The 20,929-nt window shown below is 36.8% G+C and overlaps 1 protein-coding gene across 1 annotated transcript in view; it reads right to left on the bottom strand.

Annotated features, from left to right (window-relative positions):
• Positions 1–10,691, bottom strand: part of LOC117419334 (proton myo-inositol cotransporter-like) — a 65,361-nt gene extending 54,670 nt beyond the window's left edge. The window contains exon 1 of the mRNA XM_034031986.3: positions 9,903–10,691. Coding sequence (XP_033887877.2) covers positions 9,903–10,440 — 538 coding nt within the window. The 5' untranslated portion in view covers positions 10,441–10,691. The remainder of the gene's footprint in view (positions 1–9,902) is intronic.
• Positions 10,692–20,929: the final 10,238 nt, after the last annotated feature.

The following is a 20,929-nucleotide window of genomic DNA, read 5'->3' as shown; positions in this document are numbered from 1 at the left end:
AAAATATTGAGTAATATCATTAGACAAGTGATCGATTTCTTACAATTGCCATACCATGATGATAAAAATATCTAGGCAACCTTTGATGCTTTGATGTGAATCTGTTTATTGATCGGAAGCTTTTAACACAGCTTTGCAAACTGTTATTTATTTGAAATGCATGTATAGTGCAGTGTTTGACTCTTTGGTATTTAAACTCAAGTACAATTTGAAACATGCTATTTACACCCCACTGCCAGTATCTATTTTTGATTGATATGGTATCTGTTCCTTTTCCTCTACAGCCATTACACTCCCCTTTTTACACCATTGTAAGTGCTAAGCAACACGCGAGAATATCTTTTTGAAAGCGAAAGACGGTGTGGGAGGGTGTAGGAATTCACTAGACACTAGACACAAGAACTGTAGTTGAAAACGCCACTTGGCGCACAGATTTATTTATCCCACAAGGTGGCACTGTAGCACTGTCACCAGAGCACAACCCAGTACCAACAATAGTAAAAGATTGGCCGTTCACTAGCGATGCACAAGCAGGTGCTCAAAATAATATTACAAACAAAAGGGCGAAAGTAAAAAGGAAAGTAAATCACAGTAACAAAACTACAAATTAAAAGGTGCTGCTCTTGCTACCTGCACGGCTCGGGTCTTCAGCCTGCACTTTGTTATTCCCCTACTATAATATATGGGGTTGCCCTGGGTTTCCCTGCTAATCTACACACATCCTGATTCAGGTACGTGAATACAGATTATTTTATTTATTTTCTTCTTCGGGTTGGCTGTCTTCCTCAGCCTCGTTTGCATATCCCTTCATGGTTTCTCCAGACCCTCATGACCAGGATTGTCACAGTTATTCTTCCTAGATGGGTGGGGCTGAGGAATAACAAAGCACAGTTTTTACAGGTCAGGCACCCTCACAAGCCCCACCACCCGATCACTCAGAGAGAGGGAGAGAACACATGCTCACTCAACCTCTCTGTGTCATCGCCATGATTGACAGGCAGATCCTACAGGACTCCCGACCTCTCCCCTATAGGATCATGCATACACCAGATAGCCAGTACAGATCTCGCCCCGTTACAGACAGATTAAAATGGATGTGGCGATGTGGCGATTTAGAGTTTAAATGTAGCTCCTTTTAAAGACTTAAGATCATGTACCCCCTAATTATTCATTCTTCTATGCTAAATAGATTTAGTTCTTTCAGCCTGTTTTCATAGCTCATTTCTTTAAGCCTTGGGATTAGTCTGGTTGCTCTCTGTTTGACTCTCTCCAAGGCCACAATGTCTCTTTGGTACTGTGGTGACCAGACTTGGACACAGTACTCTAAGTGCGATTATTATTATTATTATTATTATTATTATTATTATTATTTATTTATTTATTTCTTCGCAGACGCCCTTATCCAGGGCGACTTACAGTTGTTACAAATATCACATTATTTTTTACATACAATTACATTATTACATACCAGTGCATTATACAACCTTATCATAACCTCCTTGGTTTTGTACTCTACACTTTTTGCAATTTACCCAAGAATTTTGTTTGCCCCCTTGGGGATAACGCATGTCGGGTGATAAACACAGACATGATCTAAACAAAGTGCACAGTTTAGAATATCACAGTACAACAGTACTCAGAGATCTAAAGTACATCAAGAGTTATATTCAGTGAGCCAGTAAACATTTCAAAGCCAGGTTTGAAAGTAAATATAACTCAAATTACTTTAACATACAAGTTTGTAGAGTGACTGTATGGGTAAGCAGGACTTCTAGAGCTTTCTTTTCACTAATTTTAAACCCTTCCCTGAATTCCAACCAATTGAAAAGTGGTGGAAAACCATTCACCTCATAACCCTGTGAGTATCCACACATTCTTTTTAAATCTAAAGAACAATAGATTTTCAGAATTAACTTTACAGAAAGATTACTCTAGGATAAGACCCATTTCTGTTGCTGCGAGTGGGATTCAAACCAATCTTGTGTGGCTCACCCTGCACACAGAGGACCGTTTCAGTGTACAAACACTGTACAAAGGGGTAAAGCTATAGTATAGCAAGTTATCTTTTCTAGACCTGCATACAGATCTGCAGTGTCAGAAGAGTTAAATGTACCTGTTCAATTTTAAGCTCCCCTGAACAGAGATGATAGAGAGCCCCACCCACTTTTATTAACAGTGGCTGAAAACATGAAGGTTTGTGCCGTTGCCTAGCAACACCAGGCTATTTATTGCCAAGAATCCAAGTCTCAGGCTCAATTGATTTACAGTGTTGGTGCCTTTGCGCATAAAATGCCATATGGAGACTTGATTTCAGTCTGAGTGAATGCAATATAACCTCAACCCCCCCCCCCCCCACACACACACACAATGAACCAAGGGGCTGTAAATGTTGGCGACTGTCTCTGTGTCAAATAAAAATTGAAACAAAACATGGTATTTACTGGTAGAAAATCATTTTGTATTTTACAATGCAGAGACAGTAAACAAGAGGTTTGGTCTAAATTACATAATTTGATCTCATTAAATGCATACTGATTTAAAAAAAATGTGTTCATCAGTAAGCACAGAGATGTTAATAGGAAGCAATCCCAAACATAAACCTGTTTTTATTTTTACATAATGTTAAAATGAGGGACTTGGTTATAGATACCAGTGGTCCTCTAACACATCCCATAAGCCTCTTTGCCTTCCTATTGGTATGCCCTGCGTTAGGGGTAAGTGACATAGACAGCTGTCTAGAGCACAAAAACAAAAATGTAAAAAACAAAAAAAGTGAATCATTCTGTCCATTATATATATATATATATATATATATATATATATTATATATATATATATATACAGTGCCTTGCGAAAGTATTCGGCCCCCTTGAACTTTGCGACCTTTTGCCACATTTCAGGCTTCAAACATAAAGATATGAAACTGTAATTTTTTGTGAAGAATCAACAACAAGTGGGACACAATCATGAAGTGGAACGAAATTTATTGGATATTTCAAACTTTTTTAACAAATAAAAAACTGCAAAATTGGGTGTGCAAAATTATTCAGCCCCCTTAAGTTAATACTTTGTAGCGCCACCTTTTGCTGCGATTACAGCTGTAAGTCGCTTGGGGTATGTCTCTAAAAGAAAATACAAGAAATAGATGTCTACAATTATTTATTTCACCAATTTTTCTGCAAAACTCCAAAAATGCTAATTAAAAAGTATTCATACCTTTGATGCTATGATAGTATTGTCTACAAGGTGCTAGAAATTGCAATAATAATGTAGAACCTATCTAGAAAAGTCTAGAAAATGCTGGATTGTAGGTGCACATTCTTAGAGAGTACAAATGGGTTAGGCATAGGATGATTGCCGTCAATACCAATAAGCCAAAATGGGAAAAAGTAAAGAGCTAAAGACCTTAGGCAGAAAATTATTTATTGTCATAAAGCCGGAGAAGGATACAAAAAGATTTCCAAGCATTTGAGTATCCCAATTTCAAATATTGTTTCTATTATTAAGAAGTATAAGACATGGTACTTATTTGTTGTTTATTGTGTATTGATGTTGTGAAGGGGAGGTTGACTTTTGAAAGGTGCAATTGTCCCCTTCTGGGAACAGTTCAGCTGTCAGTCTGTTGTGGTCTAGTTTGAGAGAATCAGACATTGCAAAGCAGAGCACAGCTGACAATAAAACAGTGTCTTTTCTAAACATATATAGGTGGACAATCCATTTCTCAAAATTGTGACACAGGTAATATACTTTTAACTATCTTCTAATAAAAAAATGTTAGGCTCGATTTAATCTTGATTGACAGAGAAGGTCACAAAAGTGAAAGTCACAGTGCAATTAGATTATTGATTTTTTTTTTTAGCATGGGCCACCATGTAAATATATAGCTACTATCCCCAGCTTTACAGTCTGACCAGAGCCTTTGGGGAAGGCCCTGCCTCTTGAAAGCAATGTTGCTAACAGGAAACAGCAACTCAAGGAGAGAGAGCAGGTTTCCACAACAGCAAGCAGAAGCAGCTCAGCCCACAACACAAACTGCTAGATTTATACTCACTGCCGTCTTTTTGCACTATGCAGAAAATGACATTTTCCAGGTGTGTATCAATTTCGGACATAGGTATTTCTTCTGTATTTCTGTGCTTTCCGATCTCAGTTTGATAATATTTTACCAAAGCCAAGTCAAATTTCATTTTTTGGATGGGGTTACATTTTCTTGTTGACTAATACATTTTTCAAGCATCAGTGTTGGCTGGGTGTTGAGTTTGTGACAAACGATTTTTGTTCAAGCTAATCTTGATTGAGAGAGAAAGTTGGATTGCATGGGTAACCATGTGACATGAATTCTTGACATCAAAAAACTGCAATACAACTTTTATTTAGTATGGGCCACAGTGTAAAGGTATTTTGTTTAAATTTGAAAAATATGGTTTCTGTTAAAATTGTTTTCTAGTTAGATAATATATAAACAAAAACAAAAAATAGTCATGTAAATAAATAAAAACACAAAACAGTGAATCAGGATATTCTGTTTGCTATTTTTTTATGTACACATCTGGTATCAATATAAAATGTTTTCATATCTATTCAAAGAAATGTAATGTTATAAAATGCATTATTTTTTTACAATACATGAATGTTTAACAACAGAAGGCAGAAGGTTATTATGCAGTTTTAATTTAAATACAAACCGAACAGAAAATATATTTGTTTATAACAATTGTAGCACCAAATGGTTTTGGTTCATTAAATACTAACAGACATTGCTATATAACAAATTGTATTTGCATAGCAATAAAGGGTGCAGCATGATTAAACTAATGAAATGTGCAGCTGCATTGCTGAATACAAAATTAGATCTCAGGTTGTGAATTAATCTATTATTGCAAAATAATGGCAATAATCATTCATGAAAGCTTCTATTGTTAAACATTTTTTTGAGAATCCAGTTAGCTAAATCTCTCCAATTAAATAACATGCAGAAAGGTGGTTTTAAGGACTCTTTCTTACTTTTTCTACGGTTTACTGCCATATTACCAGCAGTACTTGGGAACAGTCTTTAAACCAACGAAGTTTAAATCCAACAGCCTCTAACCACATTATACTTGTATAGTAGTCTCAGATTATTTGTGGGTACCAGTAACAAAATAAAATAAAAAAATCATCACATCCAAGTGTTTGGTTTAATGAATGGAGGGAAGTAAGACTCCCGTTGCATATCAGTTTGATCCATTCCTGGTTTTACTAGGAGTTTAATTAGAGCTTGTTACCTATACACTATGGCTAATCGAGCTTGTAGTAAAGCTTGGAATGGTTGAAACTGACATGCAATAAGAGTCTTATTTCCATCCCAGGTTTAATGTGTTTTTCTCTTCTGGTTTCCAAAAACATGTTGTGTTTTGTGTCTGAAGCAGGGCCATCATCAAAACAGTTGTCTAAATGCCTCACAAGTACTCAACAATTCACCAAAAACCTGTGAAAATATTGCATCTAAATAGGACACATGGACAGTTGATGAGAATGTGTGCTTCACAAGACACTTGTCTTATTAAAGATTTCATTTATATGGGTGTGTTTTCAGTTCTGCTGTCTCCCATGGTACCTTTCTGTTAATGAGATAACTGAGTAAACAGATCACTGACCGGTTTAGTGTTGAGATTGACTAATACGTAATGCCTACAGTTAGACCTATAAAATTGTGCTCAACGTGAATATCCTAGGGAGCGACAATGCAATATAAAATTAGCCAATAAAAGTACTGTATGGCTATATGTTTTTCCTGTTATCCTATTATTTAGTTATATTATGAGAGACCAGGCCATGGTCTTTCCAGTGTTTCACCTTTTGATGAGTGATTTATTCATTTGAAAACTGACAGTGAGAGTATAATGGTACAGTAGTCTCCGGCTAAGAGAACACCCCTCGGGAAGCAAGCAAAGTGTTCTCTTAGCCGAAGTGTTCTCTAGGACGGAGTTAGACACCAGACACAATAGGAATCATTAAATAAATAAATGCATATGTATTACCTGTCATGACACACGTGCATCAACATATGAAATTAACAGAATAATTAAAAGAAAAACAATAGGCAAGTGTATATTAATAAACTATAATACAGTAACAGACAAACTAACATTCATAAACTAACTGTCAAAACCAGATTAACACAGCAACCCCTACATATTACCAAATGCAGCAGCAGCACCTCTAGATTAATTATGAATACATGTACAGGAGTAATATTCAAGCCATGCACATTATTTAACAGAATGGTGAAACAACTCACCAGAACGGCAAACACCAAAATTGTTCTGTGATTTGTGTCTTATTCAGTTTTTTTTCAAAAGCTCGAACAATTTCCAACTTTGTGTAGCAAGAGAAACAGCGGCGCATTTCACTGTTTGTTTACATGCCATTTTGTAGCGATGAGGTGCACTGGTGGAAATCAGAATGCAAAACAAGGCAATGAAATGACGGCAGTTATGGAAATATTTAATAAACCAATCAGTGAGCCTCAAGACACTCTCGCGATGACAGGTCACTTTTGACAAGACTGAATAAACCACTTTAATTTATGTTTGATGATGATGAGTTGTCAGGCTACAAAAATAGTACTGTATCCGTTGTGAATAAATCACTATCGGTGCCAAGAAGGTGTTCTTTTAAGCAAAGTTCCTGTTCCTTTAGCTGGAGCATTTATGGTTTACCACAAGGTTGTTCTCTTAGGCAAAGTGTTTTCTTATGTGGAGACTGCTGTACGTTTACATGTTTATGCAAATCTTGTAGAAGTGGAAAAAGTAACAGAAAACAGTGCACACTTAATTGTTACTGAAGGAACTCTGTTCCTTGTTGTTAACACCAAGACAATGCATCTCTTTTTCTGTAAAACATTCAGTTTAAACTAAATAAAGGACAGATATTTCTATTCTCCTTTTATACTATAATTAGACCCCCCCCCCCCCCCAACCAAGCTTTTAAGTCATGGGATTTCTAAAACTGCTACTTTACTGTGTTAGGCACATACAACGCAAAAGAAATAACTATAACAGGGTGGGTTTATTCTGCCTTATAACACAGCTTGGAAAAATAACAACCTCCGATTGGTTAAACAGCATCACATGACCACGCATACTAAGGAGCCGCTTCACACTGAATAAATCACTACGCACCACTACATTCTAAATTCCATGACAAACTGCCATTTTATTTGTTATTAGTTACAAAACCACTGCCAAAAATGAGTGGCATTTCACCTATTTCCTTTAATATATTTGGGGATGAAAACAGATAACTGGCACAACACCAACTTGCTGAGTGAAGACAGCAGTCCACCTGAAAAAATAAATAAATAAAATAAGTGCACCAGCAACTGTCAAGAGTAACACATAACAGCAGATGAGGCACAGCTAAATGAAACAGAAGAAAACTAAGACTGAAAAAACGACAGCATGAGCTGTTAATGTACTTAAAGACTGGTTTAAAGAAAAAGATATGGACATTAATTTTAAGGAAATAAGTCCAAAAAATGTCAACAACATTAAAGGGGATTTTATGCCAGTCCAACAGGTGACCAGTATTCAGTCTCCAGTTTTATAACACTGAGAGCTGGACTAAATAGATATTTTAACAGTAGAAGTGTTAACATCTCTGCTGACAGCGAGTTTAAAACCAGCAATAACATACTCCTGTCAGTCATGAAAACTTTTAGAAAAGCAGGTAGACAAGGCAAGACGCCACCCTCCAAATTACCAGCCTGGATCTGAAGCGTCTGCGGGAAACTGAGGCACTATCCCCTGACACTGCGGTCGGATTGGTGAGGAAAGTCTGGTTTGATCTTAAACTTAAATCAGGCACGACATGGACACGAGGGTGTTTGACAACTAAACAAAAACATCTTCTGAGATCCGAAAGGATGAAAACGGACTTGAATATGTGTGCCTTGCATATAACAAGGTCACAAACTCACCTCAAGATCTGGCTTCAGCATCCATCGTAGCTGCTCTCCTGTCTTTCTCAGTGTTACTTGAAACTCTGCCCAGACCATCAACATCATTAGCTTGTGCTGTCCTCTAGTTTCAAGATGCCTCTTTCGATGCATATATTCACAGTAAACAGAGACGTGCAATTTATTTTTAAATGTGGGACTGTACTTCACTGCGGAGGTATACACAATATAAGTTTCTGGTTTTGTCTTAATTTAAAATGTGTTTTAATTATTTTAATTCTCCCAAATGACGGGTAGCTGTGTTACAACCACTTCGAGCAGTGCGATTCCGATGATATATACCACTTCTGGGGTGGTTAAGAAGCCATTAAAGTGGTGGATCCAATTTCACCCTCCAGTTGAACTGACCAAGCAGATCTAAAACTAACTGAAAGCATGGCTGGCGCACTGAAATGTATTTAACCAAGTGTAGTACTACATATATTGCTTTAAAATAAAAAAAAATATGTTTACTATCACATGTTTCTCTCAAAACTGCACATTTGAGGCTTATATAACGAATAGAAGTCCACAATGAATCACTTGTTAGCTGCAATCATTTTAAAGTTAAGCAAAACCTTTTTTCTTTCTTTCAGTGTTTGGGGACATACAAAGCACTTAACATAAACCAGAAGCAAGACAGAATTTAGGTACATAAAGAATTTTACAACCACTTGGGAATGCCCACGTACAATAAGCCTGAGTAACTAAAGCAAACATTAAACAACCTGGCATGTCTCTTATCTTGTTACAGCTTCGATACTGAATGATAAACTGCGTGTTTATATTGAATCATGATGTATTAGATACAGGTTAAAACCTTTTCTCTCTTATTGATGGCTTTCAGAATCTCAAGACTGCAGCTAATAATGGTGATTTAATCAAACAAAGTGATTTAAAGAGATCAGGTGCAGCAGGTATTTAAACCTGTGCTAAAATCTTAACTTGCATTTGAATCCCAGAAAACAACAGGTATATAAAAAAAGGTTTGGGGTTTTAAATAATATTCTGACCTAAGCTGCACAATCAGGATAATTCCGTGGAGATAACTGTCACATACTGTAATATGTCCTGTCCAATTACCATCACATTTTATGAATTATGAAAAAAATTATTAATAAGACAGAGACACATTAATATTCTAACGATTTTTTTCTATTAATTTACTTTTATGTGTTCTTACATATGAATAACCTAAAATTCTCAGTTGTGAGTCACCATCACACATTTGGACAAAATGTTCTGTATTGCTCATTCAACAAAAGGATATAACAAACCTAACCTGCCCAAATGATTGACAGATCTTTACAAAAAAAATTAAATAGTTTGCAACATCACAAACAATTGCTTGCAGTGCAAGGGTTTCCAGCACCACAACTTTCGACTGTAAAACCGACAGACGTGTTTTTACAAACCTAAAGGCAAATCGGGCGTGTTTTTTTTGGGGGGAGGGGGTGGGGGTTTACAGCAATATTGTACATTTCTTTAAAATCCATGTTTCCTATTTACAATATGCCTCGTTTTTCCAGAGAATGACATTTAACTGAAAACAGTTAAGGCTTTAAGAAACACATCACTGCTGGCGCTGATTTTTCTCCTCTTAGAATTGTATCTTGTTTCTGTATTCAGTTCACAATCTATGACGTGCGTGCTTCTGTTATCATCCAATAAAGCATTTAAGAATGTATAAACGTAGGGTCACGTCATACCATCACATACATACACACACAAAACAATGTCATGGATCTCCGCTAAATTGACAACGCAAGTACTGCCATTTAAAACCCCACATTCTGACTTGCTGTACTGTCAGAATCAAATACATTTAGCTTTTTAAAACGCAGTATGTGAAAATAAGTCCAGAGGAGTTTTAAAACACAAAAGGTTACATTTCCCATTTAGGCGTTTGGCTATACAAACTTACCTATTCCAAGTCCAACCACAACGCGTCCTACGAGCAGAATCTCTTTACTTGGAGCAACGCTTAGCATTACCGCCCCAACTGAGCACAGAAAGCTGGCCAGTAAGATACACGGTCTGCGCCCCCAAAACCCGTTCAACACCCCGCCAGCCAGGGCTGACAGCGCCGCTGCGCCGACCGTGCTGGAAACCAAGAGCTCCTGCCACAGCGCACTCAAATTCATTTCTCTCTTGAGCAGGAGCATCACTCCCGATACTACCCCGGTGTCATAGCCGAACAGAAAGCCACCCAGCGCAGAGAAACTCGCCAGGACGTACACGAAACTCGGGGTGACATCTTCCTGAAATTGCTTGCGGGCTGCCCTTTCCAGGTCCCCAGTGGAAGCGGCGGTGGCTGTAGCCTGGCTGTTGATGCTGGAGCTGGAGGCAGCCTTGATGAGGCTTCGCTCTCCAGTACCATCGTTCAGTTTCTTCCTTCTCTCCCCCATCAGATTGCTTAAGCTTCGAAGGTTATATTCATGGTCACTGGATTTGCGGGACATAAGGAAACAACCAAATAAAAAGTATTAGGATTTGATTAAGTATCAGCGAAGTCTGTTATTTGTTAATGTATTTATATTTTCAGGCTAAAAGCTATTTCCGAATATAAAAAGTACGGTTCAAAAATATTTTGAAAGATGTAAAACAATGGTCCTTTTGGTTACTGTGTGTCACTGTCTTGATAATTTCACTTCCACAAAGTTACAAGTGAACCAAACGCTTGAGTGTGCACTGAAAAGAACGATCAGATCAGATCAGTACACAGCTCAAGCAAGGAGGAGCATGTTTGTCACGTGGAGCTCGTACCGTCTTTCAAAACCTGTGAGGTCATATGACAGCAAAGAAGCGGAAGAACAATAAATATGCTTTTATTACGTACTACAATAATACAACAATTGAAGTCCCGAAAACAGACATGTGGATGGCAATTTTAGTCTTGTTCGTGTTATAGATTTTGGTTCTTTTTTTTGAGAACCAGCAAGCCATTTGTTTTAAAACAAAACCCTGAGTATTTCTGTACGTTTGGAATGAACATTGCCACTGATGGCCTTTACTTAAAGACGTTTTGTAGTACAAGGCATACAAGTTGAAAAATATATAAGTAAACTAATACATATACATTTAAAGTCCCTAAAGTTATTCTTTAATAGTTTTACGATGTTCGTATTTATTTGAAAAGAGAATAATGTGTGGGGTTCTCTCATACAACCAGACATACTGTACGCTTACTTTCTGAAATATACGTTTGTTATGTTATATTAGTAAGAGTAGGTGCTGCTAAGACTGAAAACTAGTGAAGGTCTGTTGCTGGCACACTGATTTAACTGCACTAGGGCTATTTAGGCCACAGAAGTCAATATCAGATGTTTAAATCGGACAGCCACTCCCGGTGGACTGCACCAGACATCAAAATTATCCAAAATGTGTTCCTCTCTGCTTAGACATTTCACACCTCAAATAAATAACGAACCAATATTTGCCTGTGATGCCTGACTTATGGGACACCCTGTATAGATACAACCAAGCAAAATATCACAGCCCCTATACACAATATGACGAGGTGTCCTTTAATTAAAGGTGTTTTTTTTTTTTTTAGAATGATAAGGTTTTATCTCTGTGCTGCCAGAATGTGTTCTGTTTCAGTTAAGACAGGAAAGACAGCAGTTGTAACATATTCGGATACTGATACTACTAGCTGGGTCGGAAACTTGTCCATACACAGACGTCCGTGGCAAGAGTTACTATCAGTGAATACGTCTAACACACACGCGCATGCAATTGTATATAACTTCTGTTTTGGTTGTCCGTGGACAATACGTTTTTTTTGTTTTTTGTTTTTTTTTTAAATGTCCGTCCGACTGCTAGGCATTCAGTTGGCAGACTTCAGTACGAATTACTGGTGTTACATGCGGAAACACTTTTTTTTTTTTTTTTACTCAAATCAGTGCTGTCCTGTCAGCCTATAATGGCCTTACCATTGACAGTCTTTGCCTATTGTGTATTTGTTGTCTTGTAATGCATTTGTTAGTCAGAAAAGGGCCCTTGAGTGTTATACCTGAGTGTTCTGTGCCCTCTATGGGACCTATGGAAAATTACACTTTTCTAATATGAATGTTTTAAAATTGTATACATTGCCAGCACTTTTCATTTAGTTAAATACAACCTTGGAAGTTTGCATAATGGAACCCAATCCTTCTTGTGGTCTTCATGATTCTTTTCTGTAATTTCAAGACTAACCATCTGTTATTCTACAAGCATTACATTGCAGTAAATTGGTAGTCTATTGGATAATTAAAAATGGTCCATGTATCTGCAGTAGTAGTACATTATTGTCTGGCCCATTACACTTTTAACTATTCCCACGACCAAACTTAACCTATTAACAGTTATTATATTACTGGAAAATCTAGAAACCCTCACTCTCACCCTAAAGCCCCAACCCTAAACTTAACCAAACACAGCTGTCAGAAATAACTATGTGAATGCACTGTACTGACCACAACTGTATTGGGGATATAATAAAATATGAATTGGTACTGTCTGTCTACTATAATTTGTAACATACATTCCTTAATCCTTGGCATGCTCCTGTTATTTGAGCAGGATAAAACAAAAAATACCAAATTAAAAACATTATATATATAATTGTTGTATTACATGTGTATTTATTTATTTATTTATTTATTTATTTATTCCACTATTATATTTTGAAAACAACCAATAGGTCTAGCACCAGAAGTAAATGTTGTTTTATTAAAATATTTGTGCCCAAGTGAAGTTGATGCAGAAACACAAGTTGCATTCCTCAGTTTAAAATTCGAGCCCCTCAATTACTGAAATGTATTAAAGAAAAGCATTAGTATTATTATTTAAAGCAACATTTCCTAATGATTTTCTATCCAATTGCAATACACCAAACGTGCAATTTATTCAGTTTGAAACAGACTTTTCTTGTTTAAAGGTGGGCTGGTCATTACGCTGTAGACTGCTGGAAGTTTGTCCATCTACTCTCAATGACATAGCTTCTCCACAGGATGTTGGAAAGGAATGGAATGTATTGGGAATACATCAGAAAGTATATAAACAAAACAGCTGTTTAATGGTTTGTGTGGGTTACATAGACTGCAGTATATATATATATATATATATATATATATATATATATATATATATATATATATATACCAGTATGCACTCTTGGTGGTTGTCAGCTTCACTGTTGGGGGTTGAGGTCTGGCGTTGATGACAACTCAGAGCTTTACCACATCTTCTGCTGTCAGGTTTGGTTTGGGTTTTCTCTGATACAGCATCATTTGTACATTTCTTTTTGCTTGTATTTTATACCAGTAATTAATACAAAATGTTGAATTATTTATTACAGTTTCTGATGTGCTCTTAGCTGAATTTGTGGAAAATGGAGATCACATGGCAATTTTGAATTCAATAAAGCAATTCCAAGACAACGAGGACACTGTACTTCATGCACTGAGGGCCATACTTCCTTTGACTGGTCTAGGTTAGGCACAGCCAGACATCTCTGCCAAGAAAATGTAATCACTTTTTTCAGCTTTTACTGATGATGTTAACAATGGGTATTAGAGAAATGCATGGTTTTGGCAGGTGCACGCTCTGGCTGCAGTTTTGAAGTTTAGGCTGCTTCCAGGCTTATGGAAGAGACTGGTATATCATTCAATCTGATATACCATTCCACTTATATTTACTATGTATATACTTATATACATTTATTATAATATTAAGCACCTGTTTAACTTTTTTTTATTGTGATACACACTTGAAATGAATCACCGACAATATTCAATCGTGGGTGTCATATTTATTTTTTTCTGCAAAATAAGAGAAAAGTTCTTGTGAACCTTAAAGTTCCACACAGTCAAACAGCAATGCAATCACCCTGTACTCTCACTGTTAACTGTTTAACCAGTGTGAGTGCATTTCAATCTCACATCCTGTGTGGTGGCGCTGTCGCACTCTAGTGTCGGGAAGCTGTAATTACATCACAGTTGGTAATTTAGCAAGGCACCGACTGAAAAGTATTTTGTGTTTTTGTTTCTGGGACTGTCCTTTAACCTAAGTCTATTATTTTCCATGTGCCACAATTGCATCTTTGTTCCATATGCCTTTTAAACTGGGTCATTTTTGTAGGTAACACATCTTTATATGGACTGTGGCCATCCACACCTGTGATTGTTGGCAGGGATAGATTTAACTCCATCCCTGCTAAACTTTTTTTTTTGTTATACTGCAAAACTTGCTATTCGAAAGTAAGGTTAAACATGGCCTTCACTCCATCATAAAGAAATTTTATGCAAGGCCAGATGTTTTCGACAAAACTGCAGGGGTAAAAGACACCTTGACTCATTGGATAGTAAAAGTGCAGTGAATACCATTCAAATACAAACGGTTAAATATTCTGACACTGTTATTATCAAATTAAAATCTCACTTGTACTGTACATACTTGTTTTTCAGCTTGAAACGTTGAAGTTCTCATGTCAGGAAATAAAAGATGTTACAGTTTGATAATGCATGCAATGGAAACTTTTCCCAATAAGGAAGAACTACAGGAAATTGGCTGCTTTTTGTATCAGAAATTCACATCAGGTATGTTTGCAAAACACACTTGCATTTTGTACCTAACATTATTTATTCAACTGCAGTAGACTGTTGCTAATCAGGATCCATGTAGTCTGAATAAACCTACAATCAGAACAAATCCATCATAATTTGCATTAGTCAGAGTCTAATTGTATTTGACTATAACTGCATACAGTTACTATTGGATTTTATAGAACATTGGGTTATTTAAAATGATATAAATATTTTTATCTTACTTTTCCAGAAAGTTTTTATAACGTTCTTGTATTAAATGGGGTACATAAAGTCATATCAAGGCATCTGTGACGTACCTGGAAAATGCAAACCTGAAAGCCTTGTCTCTACTTTGCTTGGCATGTCTTACTGATGAAGTTAACTGATTAGTTTTTGTTCTACTTGGACTGTTTTTTAGTTATACAATTTATTACATATTTACTATAACATCATACATATTGTAAAAACAACAACATGCATATATTGTATTCTGATATTAGTTTGGGTCTGTATTAATAATCTTTTATCTGTTTCAGTTTATTATAATTAGAACTGGTATTCTTTATTTCATTCATAATTTCAAAATGCTCTGTCAGAATTCCAAGGTAAAACTGCAAGAAATCGGGTCACTGTGGCTCACCTGGTAAAAGCACGGCCGCGCCAGTGCAGTTTCAGGCCTGGTAAGCTCAAGTGGGCACCTGCAGGGCTGGCCTTTGTCCTCTAGAGGCCAGTATCTCTCTGACATCTGCTCTCAAGTTCCTGAATGCAATAGATAAACTTTGCTTGGTTGTGGGATCAGAGGATGCCCGCTGAACCTTCAGTTCTGAGCTGTGTGGGGAATTTCTGCAGTGAGGGAACATAATCGTGGTTTATTATTAAGTAGGTACTTTGTCATTAGATTAGGAATAGCAGAGGACCTAATACTGATCCCTGTTGTACACAACTGGTTACCTCGCTCCATTTTGAGGTTTCTCTTGTAATCAGTATTTTCTGTTTTCTACATGTTAACCACTCCCTAATCCATGTGCATGCATTTCCTTGAAACCCTACTGTGTTCAGTTTGAGATTAAACTTTTATGCAGGACTTTGTCAAAAGCTTTCTGGAAATCTAAATAAACCATGTCATATGCTTTGCAATTATCCATTGTCGATGTTGCATCCTCAAAAAAGTCAAGCAGATTAGTTAAAACCATGCTGATTGTCTCCCAGGATACTGTTACCATATAGGTAATTTTTAATTTTGGATCTTATTCTTATTCCATAAATTTCCATATAATAGAAGTCAGGCTTATTGGTCTGTAGTTACCTGGTTTGGTTTTGTCCTTTTTGTGGATCGGTATTACATTTGCAATTCTCCAGTCTGTCGGTAGAACCCTTGTGTCAAGAGATTGTTGCATCTTGGTTAGCGGTTTGTAAATAACTTCTTTAATTTCTTTGAGTGCTATTGGGAGGATCTCATCCGGCCCAGGGGATTTGTTTATTTTAATAGCTCCTAGTCCCTTTAACACTTCTGCCTCTGTTGTACTAAAGTTATTTAAAACTGGATAGGAACAGGTTGACAGGTGGGGCATGTTGCCTGTATCCTCCTTTGTAAAAAATTTAAAATAAATCATTTAATATATTTACTATTTTTTTCTCTTCGTCTATGATTTTGTCATTTGTATCTCTTAGACATCTCTTTGAATGTTGAATATTGGAAACGCTTGTTGGAATTGATTTTAGCCCCCTTAGCAATGCTCATTTCTATCTCTCTCTTGGCCTTTCTAACGTCCTTTTTGGCTTGCATTTGCAGTTCCAAGTACTCTTTCTGTGTACTTTGTTTTTGGTCCCTTTTAAACGCTCTGTAAAGTGCCTTTTTTCTCGGAATATTTTTTTTAATTGATCTATTAAACCATTTTGGCAATTTGGTTTTAGATTTAGAATTGTCTACTTTTGGGATGTAATTGTTTTGCGCCTCAAGTACTACATTTTTAAAAAACAGCCATCCTTTTTCCATGGATGTTTTCTCTATTTTTCTCCAATCTACTTCTGTTAGTCTCTGTTTCATTCCTTCATAGTTTGCCTTCCTAATATATATATATATATATATATATATATATATATATATATATATATATATATATATGTGTGTGTGTGTGTGTGTGTGTGTGTGTGTGTTGTTTACATTGACAAAAATTGAAAGGATACAGGTTGTCCTTGAGATGGTCAAATTATATACACAAATAATTTGTATTGAATTGTATTGGGTTATATAGATTAATTAAAAAAAACTCTTAGACATTGATGAAGAATTCCTGAGCTTTGAATGTTGCTTTAGAATGCTTCTAAAACTTCCTTTGGCTTACTCTTGTGTGACATCCTGATCTGCGGTGAACGTATTTTAGATGGAATGTGGTTTCCCTGCGAGTTTGATCAGTTAGCAGTTCTGAGAAAATGACCAGGTAATGTTTACTCTGGAAGCAAAAAGGAATTTAAACACAACAGAATGGAATCTTAAAGATAGCTTTAAAAAAAATCATATCTTTAGGCCAGCTTTGTGTAGGGACTGGCTTATTGTTGATGTGTGAACACTGACTCCCATCTCAGATACAGAACTTTGCAGATCTCTCAAGGTCATTGTTGGCTTCAGAGTGACGTCCCGAACCAGTTTCCTGCTTTCCCGGCTTTTCAGTTTGGGAGGGCGAACTGATCTGGGTGTCTGGGTGGTATGATGCGTCTTCCACTTCTTAGATCTGGGTGTCTGGGTGGTATGATGCATCTTCCACTTCTTAGAGATTGAAGTGGAAGAAACAAAACAAATAATAAATCCTGTAACATATAGTTTCAGAAAAGTCATGAATTTCCTATGTGCAGGTTTGACTGTATACACACACACATACAGCCTATATATTTGGTAAAAGTAAAACATAAATAAATAAATACATTCATATAAATAATGAAATAAATGAATGACACTTCGACAGTTGTGCCTGTTTGCTTGGTGCTGGCCAAAGTTGCCCCAAGTGTCTAACTTAGCTTGAGTTTTTGATACAAGTTAGAAGAAACAATTGGGGCAACCTTGGCCCCCATTGGTTTTACAGTTGTGCCTATTTGCTTTGTGCTGGATAAGGTTGCCCCAATGGTTTCTTGAAACTTGGCTTGTATTTTTGACATCTCTACTTTAATTGGCTGGGCACTTTCGATAACTTGCCGTTTTTTCACATTTCCAATGTGTTTTTGTTTCAGATTATATATATATATATATATATATATATATTTTTTTTTTCACATTCATATTCATATACATTCACACATGCATATACCCAAACAAAAATACACATATATATTACTCTATTATTCAGGATTGCTGCCCATCAGTGTGGAGTAGTGGTTAGGGCTCTAGACTCTTGACCGGAGGGTTGTGGGTTCAATCCCCAGTGGGGGACACTGCTGTTGTACCCTTGAGCAAGGTACTTTACCTAGATTGCTCCGGTAAAAACCCAACTGTATAAATGGGTAATTGTATGTAAAAAAAATAATGTGATATCTGTACAATATGAAATCTTGTAACAATTGTAAGTCGCCCTGGATAAGGGCGTCTGCTAAGAAATAAATAATAATAATAATAATAATCCTTCAAACTTAAGTTATTGACGAGTAAATAAACCAAAGCATAATATGGCAAATATTTAAAAATATTTCTGACAAGCATATTATCAGACTGCGTCACCTAGCCCCTGATTTTAACTTTTTTGCCTCATACTGATTTACAGATAACATAAAGATATGATCATTCCAACCCTTTTGTATTGTATGTACTTATCTGCAGCTGGTAATCTTTCTGGTGAAAAGGAAAAAAGAATATACCAAAAATACAACATAGTTGGCAATAGTCCAGTACAAGTTCCGTGTTGGATTCAGTTCAAAACGGATTTAAAAAGAAAAGTGTTACACCCTAGACCAGCTGTCTTGCTCTGGAAAACGTTATGAACTTAATTTACCTTTTTTTGTTGTTCATCATGAATATAAAGCACAAAAAAAACTAAAAAACTAAAAATTCTTAAATCTCAGTTACAAAAGTTAAAAGTAAGGAAGCTATATATATTTTAGACTGCATCTTTAGGACAAATTTGGAAATATTTAAAATGCAGATTTAATTTTTGAAAAAATTGTAGTTTTACATTCAGCTGTGTTTTCTGTGTCCCCACTTACAGTATTTTACCAAATGTGTCTATTAGGGGTCTATATTATATTATATATTAGGGCTGTCAATTAATCGCAGTTAACTTTGGCGATTAACGCGTTAATTTCTTTGGAGATTAATTTTTTTTAACGCAAGTTAATCGCACTCCTCTGTTTTGACCCTCCAGCATACCGTAATTCATTCCCTGTGACACCAGTCGGCGTTTGCATAGAAAGTTAGTCATAACTGCATTATGGAGCAAAGTATAATACTGTAATAGTATTTACAATTAAGGAGAATATAACTGTTACTCAATGAATGTTTTGTTTTATTTAGACAATTTTAAGTTATTAATAAAAGAGAATACTTTTTGTTTTTAAACAGCAATGAAAAACATCAGTAAAGGTTACCCTTTTAAAGGAAATTGATAAGAAAATATGCAGTACAATCTGAAATGCATTAAGGTGAGTAATAAACTGACTCCATTGTGATTTAGCACTGGGTTCAAACAATTTAACAGCAAATGCTGGAGTTTTTTCTGTATATTTTTGTGTAAATATAAAACTATAAAGAAGGGGCAACAATATTTGTCCAGAAATAGGACAACAGGTTTTTTTTATGCTGGGTTGATTTTTGTATGATAATAATAATAATACAACGACAATACAATACAAATTTCACTTATATAGCGCTCTTCATGCAATCATTCGGGGCGCTTTACAAAAGAAATATAAAAAAGCCTGTGTCAAATAAACAGACCCAAACAAATACAGCAGTGTGGAGTAGTGGTTAGGGCTCTGGACTCTTGACTGGATGGTTGTGCGTTCAATCCCACATGAGGGACACTGCTGTTGTACCCTTGAGCAAGGTACTTTAGCTTGATTGCTCCAGTAAAAACCCAACAGTATAAATAGGTAATTGTATGTAAAAATAATGTGATGTATGTAAAAATATTGTGATATCTTATGACAATTGTAAGTTGCCCTTGATAAGGGCGTCTGCTAAAAAAATAATAATAATAAAATACATTTTCAAACTGGATTTATAAGATTCAATAGTGCTAGCATTCCTGATATGAATCGTGAGCAAGTTCCAAAGACAAGGGTAATTATAACTAAAAGCCCTGGCTCCGACAGAGTTCAAACTAATTTTAGGGACTGTCAGAAGATTAGCATAGGTGATGGCTAATAAAAAGGCTATCTTCATAGAGAGATATTTCAACTCTATGGAAAATATAGGCTAAAATGGGGCCTTAGTGAGAGCCCCCAATACCGCATCTAGACTCTAGGACGTAACCTCCGAGCGCCCTTCAGAAAACGGGTCGCTAGTATACGAGTGCCCGGGGACACTGAGTCAATGGAGACATGGCATGCAGATATGGCTGCTAGGTACACTTTCAGCGTAGAGGGGGATCTACCCTCCTCCAGTAAGTCTTGCAGAAACTGTAAAATGATTGCTATAGGGCAATAAATGGTGTCATGGCCTCTGGATATACACCAATTTTGGAAATACTTCCACTTATAGGCGTACAACAACCTTGTGGAGGGGCCCTAGCATTCTTCAGTGTACTGACAACTGCGTCTGAGAGCCCTAAGGCTGACAGATGGTCCCGTTCAGGGGCCAAAACCACAGTTGGAGTCTGCCCTGTTCTGGGTGCCCAGAGAGTGCCTCTCGTCTGACTAAGGAGATCCATGCACAGCGGGATCTCCCAGAGCTGGCCTTGCAGCAGCTGGCAAAGGTTTGAAAACCAGGTTCTTCTTGGCCATCTGGGGGCCAGAAGGAGAACTGTCACCTTCTCTCTCCGGATCTTATCCAGGAAGGCTGGGAGCAATGATATTGGGGGGAATGTGTACAAGAGCATCCTGGGCCACTCGCGGGAGAACCACAGTGGGCAGTAAGTTGTCTCTGCCGCATATGCGAGACACGGTCAGTCGACGGTGTCTGTTGCGTTTGGGATGTAGCCGGACGGCATTGAGCCACACTTGATGGATAGCTGATGAAGCTGTGGCCATCGGACCCAGTAATTTCTGGCACAACACCAGTTGTACTGAGGATCCCTGTTGAAACAGGGTTAGACAGTTGTGAATGGCAGCCACTCTGTCATCTGACAGGTAGACTTGCATTGTAAGGGAATCCAGCCGGAGACCCAAGTAAACCATACTCTGCACCGTTATTAATTGGCTTTTGGCATCGTTGAGGCTGAGACCCAATCTCACCAGA

This window comes from Acipenser ruthenus, chromosome 14, assembly GCF_902713425.1.
Source record: "Acipenser ruthenus chromosome 14, fAciRut3.2 maternal haplotype, whole genome shotgun sequence".
Lineage (NCBI taxonomy): Eukaryota > Metazoa > Chordata > Actinopteri > Acipenseriformes > Acipenseridae > Acipenser > Acipenser ruthenus.
Note: the sequence above shows the minus strand (reverse complement) of the source record. Positions and strands in the feature narration are given on the sequence as shown.